The following is a 17834-nucleotide window of genomic DNA, read 5'->3' as shown; positions in this document are numbered from 1 at the left end:
ATTTACATTATGTTCTAATATACAGGAATATATGCTTAGATCATGGGAGGTATCGCCAGATGTATTATTAGACGAAAAGATGTCATGTGGAAACATGCAAAATACTAGACATTGGAGGAAGGCTCAATAGGTAAAATAACTTTAGGTCTAGGAGAAAGACAAAGGTTGACATTGTTTAAGGAGACTATAAAATATTCAGTCATCCTCATCATAGAAATAGCTCTTAACTGTTCTTCTAGTTGGGAACCAGGCTGGTAGAAAGAAAAATATGTGGTCTTTAGAATCAGACACACCTGAACTCAGATCTTTGTTCTGCCACATCCTATATAATAAAAGCCTAATATATTAAGTGTCCAGTCGTCCGGTCAGCCGTTCAACCAATTCAAGCGTAATATGCTAATGATATGCTAAGGCTGCTCAACTGCTCACTATGACATGCACTGACCAGCAGGGGGCAGTTGCTCCCACCAGTAGGTTAGTTTGCTGCTGAGGTTGCCTGATCAGGAACTGAACGAGATGGGCTGGACACACCTTGGAGCTGTTCCTTGCCCCGACCCCATCCCCCATCTGACCAACCTCCCGCGTCCCTCCCTGATCCTAATTGTGCACTGGTCGGGTCCCTCAGCCAGGCCTGTGCCCTCTCACAATCCAGGACACCTCGAGGGAGGTCAGAGAGCTGGTTTTGGCCCGATCCCGCAGGCCAGGCAGAGGGACCCCACTGGTGCACAAATTTGTGCACCAGGTCTCTAGTACTAGCTAAGTGATTATTATAAATTGCTTAATTACTCTGAACCTGTTTCCCCATTAGTAAAATGGTAATGGTGATGAGTACTTTCATATATTTTTCATAAAAATTAAGTATAATAATTTAGTGCAACTGAAATATATTAGGATATTTTTTAAAGAATGGTGAAAATAAGCTTCTAAATCTGGGAAGGTTTTGGAAAAATGTTGAGATTTTCCCACTGGTTCTTTATTTCTTGGTTTAGAATAATTTAGCTATCCATTCTGGGATCTGAAGCTGGGATCTGAACTCTAGAATTTGGGATCTAGAATTTCAAAGGAAGAAAGTAGTTTTGGGTGTAGATTTTGCTTTGTTCATTTACAAAAAGACTTTATTTTCCCCCTCTACGAGTAAACTTTTTATGGAAAGAGATTTTTGGATTGTTGTTTATTTTTACTCTACTAAAAGTAACTATAATTATTCTATAAATGACTTAAGCATATGGAATTCGTTACTCTGAGCAGAGTAGGAGAACGCCATAATAATTGCAATGGCTACAAGCATTTGGAGTTTATTAGAGGTGTATTTCGCTTCCCTTATTATTCATTCTTTAGTTCCGAGTTATTGTAAAATTACAATGAAATTATATCACTTTGGGTTTGAAGGTGGACAGTAGCAGAGAATGAAATCACTGAGAGAAATTTCTTTGGTAAATCAAAGTGTTCTCTGTTAATTAGCTCCTGCCTACATGCATAGTATGTAAAAATAATTGTATGTTTATGAAAGAATGATTACTTAGGAAATGTGCTGTGGTAATAAGAAAAAAGCATGAAGAGAGCAATTTGAGTTAATATGTACACATGATTTTATGTAATCACATCACAGAAGGGGTCCCAGTTAATTAGATTCCTTTAGATATACAGAAAATATGAAAAACAAAGGTACTTAGGTCTAATACAATGTATGCTTAAGATATATGGGGGAATAATTTTGATTCTTTTATGAATATATATATAGTGTTTTTTTATGACATATAAAAACTGAAACAATATTTTAATAGAAATATTGGCTACAAAGCGCAATTTTAAGAGAGTCTGTACAATATAATTCTAAATCTTTACCTAATTTTTAATTTAAAGTGTAGACAAAACCAGAAATTCTAAATGCAGACTCAAATTATCATATTTTAGTATTCTCTTGTGAAAAATCCATGTGGACATATAAATGTACAGGTACAGACAATGAGTTTAGGCAAACAGATATTTTTCCTTGGCTGAGTATGACTCATTCCCTCTGTCACCTATTGAAGATGCAAAATTAACACCCTTCTGTGAATATGCAAAAGCATTGCCTCCACCATTCTTGTGTGTAAAACTGTTGCCAAAATATCATTCATAGGGAAAAGGCCAACTACCTCTCTATCCAGATAAGACATTCTAGAATCAAAATCTGAGATCTCCAAGGTGGGGAAGCAGAAAAAAAAAGAGTATTGTAATCTATATTTACATTAAATTTGTATTTCATACTCTTAAATATCTATCATCAATTCTATTTATGTAATTGCAAAGAGTTGTGTAATGAAAATATTTTCACTAGAAAGAGTATTCAAAGTTCCATGATGATGACTCTAGAGTAATGCTACTTAACAGAGACATAATGCAAACCAGTATGTTATTTAATATATTCTAGTAAATATATTTTTAAAAGGTAAAATTCATGAAAATAAAATGTTATTTAACCCAATATACCCACAATTTTGACATGTAATCATGACATGAATAAATTTAGGCCCTAATGAAATAAGAGATGAAGATTATAAAAATATTTGGATATATATTCAATAAAAGTTTAATGAGATATTTTGTATTCCTTTTTTCATACTATGTCTTCAAAATCCAGAGTACCTTTTACAATTACAGCGCCTGTCAATTTGCTTTAGCCAAGATAAAGTGCTCAATGATCACGTGTGGCTAATGGTCACCACACTGAACAGAGCAGGTTTAGAGCACTCTTGGGGAAGACTCACTACACTGATAAATACATAGAAAGGCCATAAGGTTAACATTGGGGCAGTTTTTTCATACTTGTCTATTTATAGCTTACTGCTCACAAGTAACTGCTTACTGAACACCTTAAGTCAATGTGTATATTGCGACCTTACCTTATATAGTTATATAAAACAAAGGACTCCTGCCTGTCCGGTTTGCTCAGTGGATAGAGCATTGGCCCACAACCTGAAGGGTCCCGGGATTGATTCCACTCAAGCGCATGTATCTGCGTTGCAGGCTCAGTCCCCAGTGGGGGTCGTGCAGGAGACAGCAGATCAATGATTCTCTCTCATCATTGATATCACTATAAGGGCCACTTACACAACTTTGTGCCACTAAATACTTTCATTTAAAGTAACTATTTTAACTGTATTAAGAGTAATTAACAACTGAGTGATTTTACTCTTGCCTTATAATTCATTGATAATTTTGTATTTTATGAGTGCTGAAACTCACACCTTCCTTTACCTCTGCAAACTCTAATTCAAAAGTAAATTTAATATACAGAATGTGGTGGGATGAAGATAGACTTATAATAAAAAGCCTGTGCGCTTTTATTTATTGGAGTTAGGGATCATAACACAACTGCCACTCATCTAGGCTAACCATCGATAGGCCATTTTGGCCATTTGAGTTGGACATAAGTTATGAGGCCAAAACAAACAAAGGAAAAAGATTATGCCATTCCTGAAAGCGGTGCCAGGAATATCACATAGTCTCTCTCATATATCACACAAGGGTCACGCTGCTAAAAGATAAACTGTTATGTGACCTCTTAGGTAATAACCACTCTACCATAAAGTAAAAATGTGACAAAGGCATTAAAATGCGACAGGAATATAAAATGTTTCAAATACCTGCCCATGTGAGATTTAGAGAGTTAAACTGAATTCAGTGACCTCTATCATATTGTGAAACATCTAGATTAATTAACTTGGAGCTGACAAGCCAGATAAAAATACTTGAATGTATACCAAGTAGTTTTTATAATTTCTGTTATGAATTCAAGAAAAATATTAGTTTAAATGTTGAATTGCTAACAAAGAATAGTTTACCAATAGAGCCTTTGCCTGTTGAGATGACTAAATTTAGGCCCTAGTGAAATAAGAGATGAAGATTATAAAAACCTTTGGGTATATATTCAACAAAGAAACTAAATTAGAATAGAATCTAATGTTTTGTTTTGTTTTTCTAAATGCTTTGTTCTATTAGAATCTATATAAAGAGAGCATTGTAGAAGCTAAAATAGATAGCACCTAAAAATAATAAAAAGAACTTGTTGAACATATTTCTTCATAAGATTCTTGATGGAAAAGGAAGCACATCAAAGAAGCACATCAAATATAAATTCTATTTCTCAGGCATACAATTCAGATGGGAAAGCATGGAGAACCTCTAACATATCAAGTATTATTTAATTGCAAGTAGTATATTCTAGGAGGCTACATGTAAAGAAAAGGCCACATTCTATTCTATACTATCCAATCTTTCTGGAAGAAATGCCAGCAGCAGCCTGGAAAGTAAATGGAGTGTGGATAACCAATTCACAAATTGCAAGCTTGGGAAAGAATAACACTGCTTAGAAAATGAAAGTCAATCAAGATTGGAAACATTTCACCTGTTTTCATTTAAATCTTCAATCTTTTTTCCTGCTGGTTTAAGAAACAGCATACAGCATGGAGGGGCAGGAGGGAGTATGAACTCAGTATTTGAAAACAGCCACATTGACATGCTCAGGAAATTTCCGGTGACTAAAATTTTTATTTGACTAAGAAGAAAACCAGGCATTTGAATACTCGCCCAGTCACAACATCGTTCAGGAAACTTAAAGTTATTGTTTTCTATCATGTTTTTTTTTTTGGTCCTGCCTATATATAAGATCCACTTTAATTAATTAAGACAAAAGCTTAAAAAAAATCATGAATTTAAAAAAGGTAAATTACCTGAAATACTACTTGATTAGTCCCCTGATTTCAATTAAATGTATACCCACCCCATTTCAGAGCAGCAAGCATTTACTGTAATATAAAGACCCGAAAGGGGGAAGGTTGTTAATTTCATTTTTCATTCAACCTGCACCAAAATTCCCCACGGTCATAAACACTCTTCCAAAGTGTACAATCTAAACCTTTCCTGTAAATTCCAAACTGCCTTATAAATAGCCTCTGACAAGTCAATGGAATTAAAGAACAGAGTCACATTGCTTTAAATTTAAGTCTAAACCAGGTATTACATTTTAAGACAGGTATTAATTAAATATATCCACAGTTTTCTAAAAGGAACAGTTGGCCCCCTATTATGAATTCTTTGAAATCATTATATTTAAAAGTCTCATACAAAATTGAAATGCTTAAAACCTGAGAATACCTCATAATATTTTCAAAAAGATTTATTTTTCCAGTATTTCAATTAGAGACTGAACTGTCATAAGGTCCATATACTAGTTAATGGATCCTGTGCATCATCTCAAGTACTCTTCACAGCAATCTTACTAGGTTTAAAAATTCCCAATCTAAAAATTACCATTATCATCTCATTTTACAGATACCAAACATGGCAGAGCCAATACTGGGACCCAGGCTTTCATGTTCAAGAACCCCGGCTCTTTATTTGCACAAAGGTGTACACGTGATTTTTCACAGGAATGATAGGTGAACTGTACTATCAAGTCTCTGCTGCTGGCCTTGATTATCTATGTATTTTTGTCAAAGCTAATCTGAATTAAGTGCATTAATCTGAGACTATAGAGAATGGCCTGGGATCCCAGGCAAGTAATAGGATTAAAAATTACCAAATCCCTTTTGTTCAAATGCTGGAAATACTAAGTCAATAATGAGATATTTGGCCAGAACCGGTTTGGCTCAGTGGGTAGAGCGTTGGCCTGCGGACTGAAAGGTCCCAGGTTCGATTCCGGTCAAGGGCATGTACCTTGGTTGCAGGCACATCCCCAGTAGGGGGCGTGTAGGAGGCAGCTGATCGATGTTTCTCTCTCATCGATGTTTCTAACTCTCTATCTCTCTCCCTTCCTCTCTGTAAAAAATCAATAAAATATATTTAAAAAAATAATGAGATATTTTGAACAAAAATGAGGCTCTGTAATAACTCTGGCCAAAAGTAACCTCACAGGTTGATCTGATCATAAATTCCTAATAGGGCAGGTTGTGGGTGGTCATGCCCAAGCCTATACAAGTTTGATCTTAGCCTTAAGCAAGCCCTGTCCATTGTGCTTGGGTATGTAGCATAACTCACCACTTAAATGCCAGAGTAAACCTCTTTTTCAGACCCCTGGGAGGCTTAACCACCCTTAAGGGAACACATACTCTTATTAACTATCTTGTACCTTGCTTTCTCCCATCTTCATGTAATCTTCCTTATGTTCCCTCCTTAAATCCAGATGTGTAAGAGGGCATGAGGGAGCAGTGGGACACATAAATAATACCTTAATCAATAAAGAAAAAGACAAAGAAGGCACTGTAAAACTGTCATTCTCCAGAGCATTTAAGGTTTTGCTTCCTGACATGCAACCAGTTAGGCATAAATAAACTCAAATACACTCATAAAAATTCTCTAAAATTTTCATGTTTTGTATGTTGACAGTACACTATGATTTTGAGCTATACAACCTCATATGGCATTGAAAACCACAAGTGATCAATCACTATGGTTTTAGACTTTTCTCAGTCTCTGTAGATGCCTCTGCCTATGGCCTACTGCCATTGGTACCTGTGGCTCTGATGACAGTGAGAAAGAAATCACCTCCCTTCCTGCAAAGGACCATCAGAGTAGAGGTACATATGAAAGCTACCTGGGTCACTGAGTGACTTCCCTCCTCCCCTGGGTTTGGTTTTCCCCATTCCCAACATTAAAAGTCCTTGATCTATGGAGAAATAATCAATAACACATATTGAGTGATTTATCTCAGTCAGGCACTATTCTATGGACTCATTCAATCTTCACAACCAATTTATGAACTATATAAATATTACTATTTTATATATGAAGAAAGTGAAACTCAGATAAATTAAGGAACTTACCCAAGGTCATACATCTCAAAAATGGTAGAGCCCGACTTTGACTTCAGAAAGTCTGATCCCAAAGATAGCATATTCAATCACCATACTATACTGCCTCTAACTAGATGGTTGAAATCATTATTTTAAAAATAATTAAAACAAATATGAAAGAAAACACCATTTAAAGTTACAGTGAAGAGACTCAGAGACTCAAGGAGGAAAAATTATTTCATGAATATAGGTCCATTACAATTTAAAATAAGCCTTGACTTAAAAAACTTTAATTTGGACCTGGGGGTGGAAGATTCTCTCTCTCTCTCTCTCTCCTCTCTCTCTCTCTCTCTCCCTGTCCCACTCCCTCCCTCTCTCTTTCTCTCTCTCATGTGTGTTGACTTTTGTTTCTGGGCTAGCTGCCTCCTGCATGACCCCTTCTGGGCATCAAGCCTGCAACCCAGGCATGTGCCCTCGACCGGCATTGAACCTGAGACCTTTCAGTCCGTGGGCTGACGCTCTATCCACTGAGCAATACCAGCCACCCCAGCCACGTGTGCCCTCTTTCTAATGTACCTTAGATAAGAGGTAAAAAAGATGGCATGAGGGACTTCCAGATTCTAGGGAAATAAGAAGAAAGTATTAACTTCAGTAAAGCCAGATGCTACAGAAAACCACTGAGTTCCCATATTGTGGGAAGAGAATGCTCTGTAGAATTCTCTCTCTCTCTCTCTCTCCTCTCTCTCTCTCTCTCTCCCTGTCCCACTCCCTCCCTCTCTCTTTCTCTCTCTCATGTGTGTTGACTTTTGTTTCTTCATAATTTTGGCTTTACTCTAAACAACTGTTACAAACTAGTCTTGATTGTGCCCAAGTGCCAAAGTGCCACTATTGTATAAATCACCAAAGTCTACCATATACATTCTTTTTAGAATTTAATTGTCTATTTCATTAAAAAAACAAAACTATTGACATAACACTTATTTGATTGCTTTAAAAATACTTAAAGACAAATACCATATAAATGTAAACACCATGACTAAATTTAATGACATAAATGGATCTCATAAATATAATATGTAGACAAAGAAGCCAGATGTAAAGAGTACAAACAATGATTCAATTTCTATAATTTATATAGGGTGTCCCAAAATTCACCCTATATAAAGGGTAAATTCAAGATTTGAATTTTGCGTGAGCATTAACAACGAAAAATAAAAGCCTAATTTTACTTGGTTTATTGAATCAGATTCTAATATCTGTTGCCCTTTGATTTCAATCCCTTCAATTTGATAAGCATTACCAAGTACCAATTACGGCCCAGGAGCAGGGACAATGAAGACCAATGAAGACCATGGCTTTGCGTATGTGCCAGCAAAGCTGTGGAGGGCATTTCCCCGATGTGCTATTCCATACATAACCCTATACTGTATACTTTCTGAATCAATAAATGTTTACAATTTGTAATTATAAACCTGTGTTTTCTATCAAAATTACTTCTTGTGTGAATTTTGGGGCACCCTATATAAAGTACAGAAACAGCAAAGCTGACCTATGGTGTTAATGTTCAGGACAGCAGTTACCCTTGCCATGGGTCACAAAAGGGTTTCTAGTTCTGATACTATTGTGTTTTTTCTTGCTCTACCTGACAGTTACACCAATGTTGCATTTGAAGAAACTCAGTGGGATTTACACTTATCTTGATGTACTTTTATACTACATATGCTATATTTCAACATGATGGTTTGTATTAACAATCATTAAATCATCCAAAACTCTCATTTTGCTAATTTTAATTTAGCACTGCCTTTTCTGTTCCAAAAAATACAATAAATGCTTCATAAAGAAAGCAAACAATATTTCTACATAATGTTGTAAAATTACTATTTTCCTATATATGAGTTTTAAATGTCAAATTTATCAAGTTATCATCTATACACAGTAAAATTCATCCTTTTTAATGTACTGGACTATGACTTTTGACAAGCACATACATTCATGCAACCATCACTGCTATCAGGATGCAGAAGAGTTTCATTATGCCCCCAGATTTCCTCATGCCTTTTTGTAGTCAACCTGATGCCTCATTGCCCCAGCCTCTGGTAACACAGGTCGAGTTTCTGTCCTACAATTTGCCTTTTTCGGAATGCCGTATAAATAGAATCATACCGTATGTATTCTTTTAAGTATAGCTTCTTTCATTTAGAGTAATGCTTCTGAGACTCAGCCATGTTTGGTGCATGTCAGCAGTTACATCCTTTCTATTGCTGAGTAGACTTACAGTGTATGGATATACCATAACTGAAGAACATGTGAGTAATTTCCAGTTTGGAGTGATTCTGAATTAAGCAACTACATTCATACTTAGGTTTTTGTATGTGTGCGAGTGACACATTTTGTTTTTAAATCCCACCTTGTACTTTTACCTTCACAAAATATTTTATTTGTTGCCTTTAATCTATGGTAATTCTTACATCTAGAGCTTATACCAACCAGTTCAAAATAATATAAAATCAGAAAGTGAATCAAATAACAAACACCTTGTAAAAATACATCAACTTTTACAAATTCCTCCCTTAAAATATTTCTTTTTAAAATTATCTACAGAATTAAGAATGAGCTATTTTATAAAAGTGCTGGCTTAATTCAAAATTAGTTAATTCTGTTTGATTGTATAAAATTTAGAATAATTATATTACTAATTTGGATTTGAAGTCATAATCAATGAAGTGAGAAGAGGTAAGAAATGTGGCTTGAAAAGTAAAGTGTTATATGTCTTCCTAATTCCCTAATTTAACATATCATAAATTTCACCCAACTGGTTAGTACTTTTCATCCATGATAATTGGGACAATTTGAGTGACAAAATGGAAACATGGTAGATGTTACCTAGCATGTTGTGGTAAAGTGGAATGGCCCGTCCAAGGGTAGTAAATGCAGTCATGACTAGTGGGACCGCTACACCTGCAGGCAATTACAGAACAGAAAACATCATTCTCCATTCACAGTGACATGCACACACATGCACTGGTGCTCACACATGGAGCCTCCAGGAAGAACATGGGAAGCAAGCACACCAAGTACCTATCCATCAGGCCGATGCAGTCTTCAATACTTGAGCCTATGCACCTGCAGAAGACCCAAATTTTAAAAATACAAGGAAAAAATTAGTCATTTTAAAAAAATCAATAAGATAAATACCAATTGTGCGAAATTCTTAATTATAGTCATTAGACAATTTTGGAACACCATGAATTTAAAGGCAATGAGGAGATTATTGCTGCATGGATACACAGGAATAAATTGCAAATACCACCCACATAGAATGCAAAGAAATATATCCACAGAAAAGGACATTTTGCTGTATTTTGTGGGTAGTCTCCAAACGCATATTGCTCATTTCTAATACTTTCTACTTATTGGCATCGTTCATGATTATATGTCTTGATGAATAACTTGATATTTCCATGGCAATAATTGGTTTCATGCATACAGTTTCGTCTAAAAGCTCTTCAATTTATGTAAACACAAAATCAATAAAAAAGGAAACATATACTATTGAATATAATATAATAACCTGATGCTTAATACTCATTAAAGATTGACTTTGGCAGGAAGTGAGTTAACATTCTTTAATGCTAGTCTCATAGATATTTTACATAATCACATTATTCCATTCCTTGGCTGTGACTGTCTTTATAACATACTTATCTTTAAACATGAATTCATTTAAAAAGCAAATTAACTGGTTTCACCATACTACCGTTTATCTTGACACCCTTTTTTCAAAGAGCAGTGCCATATCAGGCAAACAAAAACTGGTTTTAAACTGCCAAAATATTTAATGTAAAAAATAACAAATAAATTAATCCTCTCCAAGGAAATGAATATGTTTAGACTCAGGTAACTAAAAACCCACTGAGATTAACATTTACTAGTAAGTGAAATAATATAAGTACCCAAAATTACAGTCCCTATAATTTCATTTTGATGTATTCTAGACATATTCTTTTTCCATTTTCCAATGTACTTGAATTGCTTTTCTTTCTGTTTTCCCCTATCAAAGACATATAGCTCCAGTGCATTATCAAGATTCCTCATACAGCTATGATTTATAGAACTGTCTAATTCAGTGGTAATGAAAATGACTTTTTCCAAACTAAAATTTCTTAAACAGAAAAAGGAGTTGATGTTAAAATCACTGTATAATGAATAACAAATGTGTCGTGCATAAAGCCAGACCGTCCATTATATTTTTAAATAACACAACATTGGTGAACTATTATTACTATGCCCAACAATAATTATGTCACTATTTTCCTGTTTCAAAAATATAACATTCAGACTAGGTAAAAATTGGAATTGGTTTGTTTTTGTTTTGAGGATTGTTTTTGAGAAGTCAGACATTTTTTTAACATACAGGTATATGGGAAATACATTATAAAAAGTTTTTTTAATATGAAAATAAATAACTAGAGCACATTGTTTTGAATTGATACCATAATCTGTAATTAAAACCTTTTCTGAAAATGGAAAATTAACTAATTTAAAAGTTTCCAAATTGTCTTATTATGGTTTCTTCTTATTCAAGTCTGAAGAACTTATTTTTTTGAAGTTCCTATTATATTTTCTTCAAAATGTTATTTTTAAATATACAGCATTGTCATTTTGGAAAATTAATAGCGTAGTTATTTCCAAATGAGAATTTGAAAGCTATGGTTAGTTTGTAATCTCTGTCTTTTTTTTTTAAATTCTCATCCGAGGATATTTGTCATTGATATTATAGAGAGAGTGGGAGAGAGGGGAAAGGTAGTGAAAAATATCAATGTAAGAGGAACACATCGGTTGCTTCCTGCATGCCAGGGCCGATGCTTTGTCATTGATATTATAGAGAGAGTGGGAGAGAGAGGGAAAGGTAGCGAAAAATATCAATGTAAGAGGAACACATTGGTTGCTTCCTGCACGCCAGGGCCGATGCTTGGGAGAAGCCTGCAACAGAGGTACATGCCCTTGACTGGAATCAAACCCAGGACCCTTGGATCCACAGGCTGGTGCTCTATCCACTGAGCCAAACCAGCTAGGGCTGTAATCTGTATCTTTATAATAATCTTTGAAAAATAGGAAAATATTTCAAAGTGAAATTAAACTTGAGGAAAAAGTGTGAATAATGAAAAATCATTCACTCATTAAAAACAAAACAAAATTGTGTTGCATGCCTACTCAGCATTCCTACCATTTTAGGACCTGGAGGTGGAAAAAGAAAAGATGAGTTAGACATTTGCCTCTTTGTAATGAGCTCACAAGTTTTTTTAAAAAATATGCTTCCATTGATCTCAGAGAACAAGGGAGAGGGAGAGAGAGAGAGAAACATCAACGATGAGAAAGAATCATTGATCGGCCGCCCTCTGCATATCCCCCACTGGGGATCGAGCCCGCAACCAGGGCATGTGCCCTTGACTGGAATTGAACCCAGGACCTTTCAGTCTGCAGGCCCATGCTCTATCCACTGAGCCAAACCTGCTAGGGCTGAGCTCACAATTGAATGAAGAAGACAGCTGAGGCCACAGGGACAGGGAAAAGTAGAACCTAGAGCATGCGACAGGAACCAGAATCTGAAGCCTCTTTGTTCAGGTGCAGGCATAATAATAAACCACCAGAGGGTTTCAAAGAAGTAGCGAAACTGCTGGCTTGTGTTTTCCATAGATCTCTTTGTGGAGACTGGTCAGTTGGGAGCCAGGAAGACATGTTTGTTACGGAGACTCTTTTAGTCTATTCAAAAGATGAAGGACTAAACTAGGAAAATGGTACCTAGGATAGAAGCAGTGAGACAGATTAAAAAATATATATATGTCTCAGAACGTATGGGGGGGGGGGAGAAGTTGATGGCTGATTTGATTATGAAAGGGGAAGAAAGAGTTAAGAATGACTTATATTTCTAATTTTGAGACTAGTGCTACCATTAGTGAGAGAATGCCAGAAGAGGATCATCGTTTTCTTGGGCGTGTTGGGGCAGGAGGAGTTGCTAATTTCAGTTTTGGTACGAGCTTAGTGTGGCTCTTCTATAATCCAGCAGGAAATGTTCCTCAGCAGCTAGAAAATGAATCTGTCGCTGGAGGGTGGGGGTAGAGGCTGAAGGCGCAGTGTAATAATCAATTTTGAAATAGCATACAGGAGAAAATTGAAACCATGTAAGTGAATGATATGGCCGAAGAAGAATCTATAAAGTGAAGAAAAAAAAAGCGTAGATTGAGACTGAAACCCAAGGAACTTCAATAACTAGCGAGTAAATGACATGCAATGAGCTCATGTCAGAAGCAGGAGGGAAAATAACAGAGTTTAATGAATTAATTACAGCATCCTTGAAGCCCAATCAGAAGTGAACTTCAGGCAACAGGGTAATCATCAGTGTCAAATGCAAGGAGAGGTCTAGTAAAATAAGAATTACTGATAGTGTTTCAGTGGCCCTTGTTGAGCTCACTAGAATTTAGGTTGTTGTGAATTGAGAAGCTAACTGAAGACAGAGGCAAGGGAAAAGGAAGGAGAGAGAAAGAGGGGACAGGACATGTGCTAAAGAAAATTTATTGAGAGACTTGTGTAGGATATTTGAGATTTAAACATATTTATAAGCTGAGGGGATAAGAAACAATGGAAAACAAAGAAGAATGAGGGCTTGGCTGAAGTGGTACTATCCTTTCTCAATATGAGTCAATGTGTATTTAAAGATGTATATTCTATTTCAACTCTGTACTTTATATAAACAACTATTTAGCACAATAAGGATATGGAGTAATATGACTTTCAATAAAATTAGTGTTCTACAGTAGAACATTTATGGAAATATCAGAAAGTGAAATTATGATATATCAGTATAACATTATAAAATATCTGGAATTTCAAATATTGAGCTGTTTAATATTTGCCAGTAACATAGTTGAGATTTCTTTAAAAAAATCTTTATCGTTAATATATTTTCATAAAATCTCCAAATTCTTAAATGAAAATGGAGGAATATTTAAAAATTAAAATAGTGTAGACAATAATTCCAAAACAGCCTGTCTTTCCTCCTCTCCATCAACAGAAATTATTTCACTAAATAAATTTAAAAATATAAAAAAGAATTGACAATAAAGAGTAAGACATAGAAGAAATTTAATAATATGAAATCATGCCTCTAATACTAACAGACATTTAATAAAGTTTTTAAAAAATGCCCTTATGAAACATAAATATCCCAGTCCCTGTCTAAAAACCAAATTAAATTGACATTTATCCTGGACCAGCGGCACTAGTGAGGAAAGTATAATCCCTGTTCTTATGGTCATTTAATTACATAGTAAATTTAGTTTACAAGTCCTCTTTAAAGATTTCTATCTGGCTGATTTCAAATATGAAAATCGTCCCTAAGATTTAAATTGTTGCTCATCGGTACAAAATGTGGGCAAAGGTCTCTAAAAGACAGATTTAAACTGTTGAAAATAAAAATTCACAGTGACTTCCTAGTGGTCCAGAGCTGTCTTGCCTATTTCTGAAGTTGGCTGTCACTCACTATATCTGATGCCCAGCAGGTGTTTAATGAGAAAAGACTGCTAAACTACAGTTCTTTAGTCAAGACAAAAAGAGACAACATTATTGTTTTCTTTTCTCTAGGAATATTAGTGAGAATCTCCTGACAGGTGCTAAATGGATCACCTACTTTTAAAAAAGTATCTAAAGAACTTATTAGAGCCAATTTATCTAATGCACTTTTAGAGTAGTAAATGTGCTTTCAAGGTATTAAACAGATAATTTCATTTTCAGAAAATCATTAAACAGTATTCAAAGGAAGAAGTCTCCTTCTTAAAAAAAAATAAGGGATTTGAAAGACTATGTCCATTAACTTTGTTCTTGAATGATCTGGCTGACATAATATTGGCATATGAAAGAATCGCTGTTTTCCAAAGTGGAGCTGGCCTGGTGGGCTCACACTTCCTCAAAGGGTAGTAATTACAAGTGTTTTGGGATAAAAAATAGTCACTCGTCCCATCATGCCCCTGCCCTTGCGATCTTTGTGGGCTGCGCGGAGCACTCCACTGCTTCAGGGACAGGTCTCAAAGCACAGGGCTTCCCAGCAGTGCTGTACAGAGGGGACTCAGGAAGCACATTTCTAAATCCAGTTGTGTGGCTTGGGCCACAGAACTTTCATGAAGTGAGTGAACTCCGATCACATGGAGGCTATCAGGAAAACAAACAAACAAAACAGCACTTAACTAAATAAAAGCAAAACCAGAAATCCTTCAGTCCCTCATTACAGAGCCCATGTACCTTGGAAGATGCCAGGGAGTATTCTATTCAAGTTCAGTGTCCCCACCATTCTGTAGCAGTGAATTTAAAAACATCTTTCCATTTACTGGGAGTTCCCAAATGATCTGGTCAGATTTGTTCCCTATTACACCTGCCTACTCCCTTTTGGCTGGCATCCACCTTTTGTTGTTGTATTAAATTGATATCTTCATTGTCTCTCCTTCTACTTCCCCCCATGATACGTGTCTTCTTTTATTGTATAATCATGATTTAAAGGGGCCGAGGGGAAGACACACCGGTGACACACGCAGACTGGGGCTCTGTGATCTCACTTTCATTTCCCTAATGGCTTCCTTGTAATTAGATTCGCAAAAACAGCAAAAGCCCTCCTTTTGAATGGCAACAGCTGTTGACATCTACATTATATTAAATAATTTACTGGTTTAATTTTAGCCGCAAAACAATAAAACCCTCTTGTGGATGATTATTTTAGCGGCAAAGTTTTCCCTTTCAGTTGCTGGTGCTTCTGCTGCAGCGGTACCAGTAGTTTCTTCATGAAATACTCTTAACCCACACGTGCCAAAAACTCACCAGGGGAGCAGTTTATTCCTTCTAGTTTCCTAGAAGTACAGTGTCTGTGTGACTACTTCAGTGCCCGCACCCTGTGTGCTTATATTTAAACCAGTGAGTGGCATTAGCTCTTCCAAGATGAATTTGAATTTGAATGGCACAATATGGCATTACCTTTGAGGACCTGCCATTTCACAGAGCGACTTAAACTGATTCCTTGACCTGAAGGAAACTGTAGCAGCATCTGCAAATTAATGCATTCTTGGCAGAAGATAATGTTGTTTGCTTCACTTCTCCAACATCCCCTAACAGCTAGCTCTTAATCTGGTAGAAAATCTCTTTCCTGCCAGAAATAATGTAACCAAGCTAATTCTCAACAAGTGGATGCGTTTGTACATGTGTGTGCACATGCGTATGGGCACTCACAAGAGAGATGAGGTTTTATGGACAGAAAGGAGATAGAGCATGTGAATCTGCTCTCGACTCTAAAATTATTCACATTCTGGAGAAAAGAAAAAGAAAATATCTTACTAGCATAGATTTGTTGAAAAAAAAATAGTTGTTGGGATTTGTTAGTTAAGTGACATTATTTCCATTATAGTGCAGTACTTTCCTTCTTTCTGTAAAATGTCTTTGTTATTCAACTGTTACCGGTATCAAAGATAAATCTACTTTTTATTTATTTTATGACATCTTTTTGAAAAACAGAAAAGTGTGTGTCCATCTTTGAATTGTCCTACATCAAACAACAAAAAAAAATTTCTCAGTTATAGGTTAACCTGTAACAGAATTATTTAAAAAAAAAAGCACTCATAATTTTATTAAAACACACATTACTAAGTTCCCTTTTTTCTGCCCTTACTACTTTTGCTTATATTTTGTTGATGGAGTAATCCAAGGCAGTATTTATCAGAGAGAGCTAACCTCACTGTAAACTGGTTGTAACAACAGAGAAACAGAAACAGAAAACCTCTGCTCAAGATTTTCGAAGCACACATCTTAAAAGTGTGATTACTATCTTGTCTTTTCTGATAGCTTCAATCTCCTGTAAGTTTGAAAGAATTTTCACACTCCATATGAAGTACACCCGACACCCGCTTCATGAAGACGTCAATAAAACAGTGCTGGTTAAATGGAAATATTTCAAAGGGTATACATTTGCTTCCTTAAACCATTCTCTTAGAAAGGATTTTTCTTAAAGTCAACATGTTAAATATAAAGATGAGTAGAATTTTGTATGAGAACCCTACACATTTTGTAGCCTGTGTCAGGGATGCAGGCATGGGCGTGGGCCTTTGGATTAGGAATACACACAAGCCGGGGTTCCCGTCAGCCGAAGCTTACCCCTGCGTGCAGTTGGGATGGCACGGGTGGCACTCTCGGTCCTGATCGGCATACTTGAAAATGAAACTGTTTGCCCCCTGTAAGCCATCTGGACATTTTTCCACACAGTTTGGGCCATCCTTAAAATGGGAGCACTTTGTACAGTTGTCCGGTCCCTGAAATGTGAAAAACAAAACAAAATAAACAAAGAAAAATAGGTGCCATTTACTCTGAAATGTATTTGGTTGGCTTAGATACCAAGACTTGAGTGGGCGGTCATACATCTCGATGGAATTGGGGGACATTTTTAGTAATAAAAATGGGGATATAGCTCTTGTAGCTTTTTTGATCAGCAACATTTCCCAAGGACTTTTCCAGAACACCAGTATTTTCATGATTCAGGAAATCATGACTGCTGAGGTTCAATCAAACACCTGTCTATATCTCTACTTTGATGTGAGACTTAGAGCTTTGAAAAAAAAACCAAATTATCTGATGACACCTAACCCGTATTCAAACTGAAGAGTTTGCTATTGGAAACGTCTTATTTCCTACCAGAAAAGAATACTTCACATGCTTCCAATTTTAACACCTGCTCATGGGTACTTAGGCACGTAATGCCTTCTATTATACAAAATCATTTACTGTGCAAGTATGCTCAGTGGCATGACTTATTGTACAAGACAAGAGACATGCTGATGTCTGCTTGCAGAACACAAGAATATAACTTACTATGAGTAAATTAGGCAGCTACAGTGGCAACAGGAAATTATTTTTTGATAAAATTGTAATGCAAATATCCAGGTAAATCAAAAGTTATAAAAATTATGAAACTAAAATTAAATTCACATTTAAACTTCAAGTACACTATAATAAGACAAATTGTTT

At 35.8% G+C, this 17834-nt stretch overlaps 1 protein-coding gene across 1 annotated transcript in view; it reads right to left on the bottom strand.

Annotated features, from left to right (window-relative positions):
* ERBB4 (erb-b2 receptor tyrosine kinase 4) overlaps positions 1-17834 on the bottom strand; it is a 608719-nt gene that overhangs the window by 263494 nt on the left and 327391 nt on the right. Inside the window, exons 15-16 of the mRNA XM_006778963.2 lie at positions 16968-17122; positions 9663-9737 (exon numbers count right to left, since the gene is read on the bottom strand). Coding sequence (XP_006779026.1) covers positions 9663-9737; positions 16968-17122 — 230 coding nt within the window. The remainder of the gene's footprint in view (positions 1-9662; positions 9738-16967; positions 17123-17834) is intronic.

This window comes from Myotis davidii, unplaced genomic scaffold (assembly GCF_000327345.1).
Source record: "Myotis davidii unplaced genomic scaffold, ASM32734v1 scaffold268, whole genome shotgun sequence".
NCBI lineage: Eukaryota > Metazoa > Chordata > Mammalia > Chiroptera > Vespertilionidae > Myotis > Myotis davidii.
This window is presented reverse-complemented; position numbering and strand designations above follow the sequence as displayed.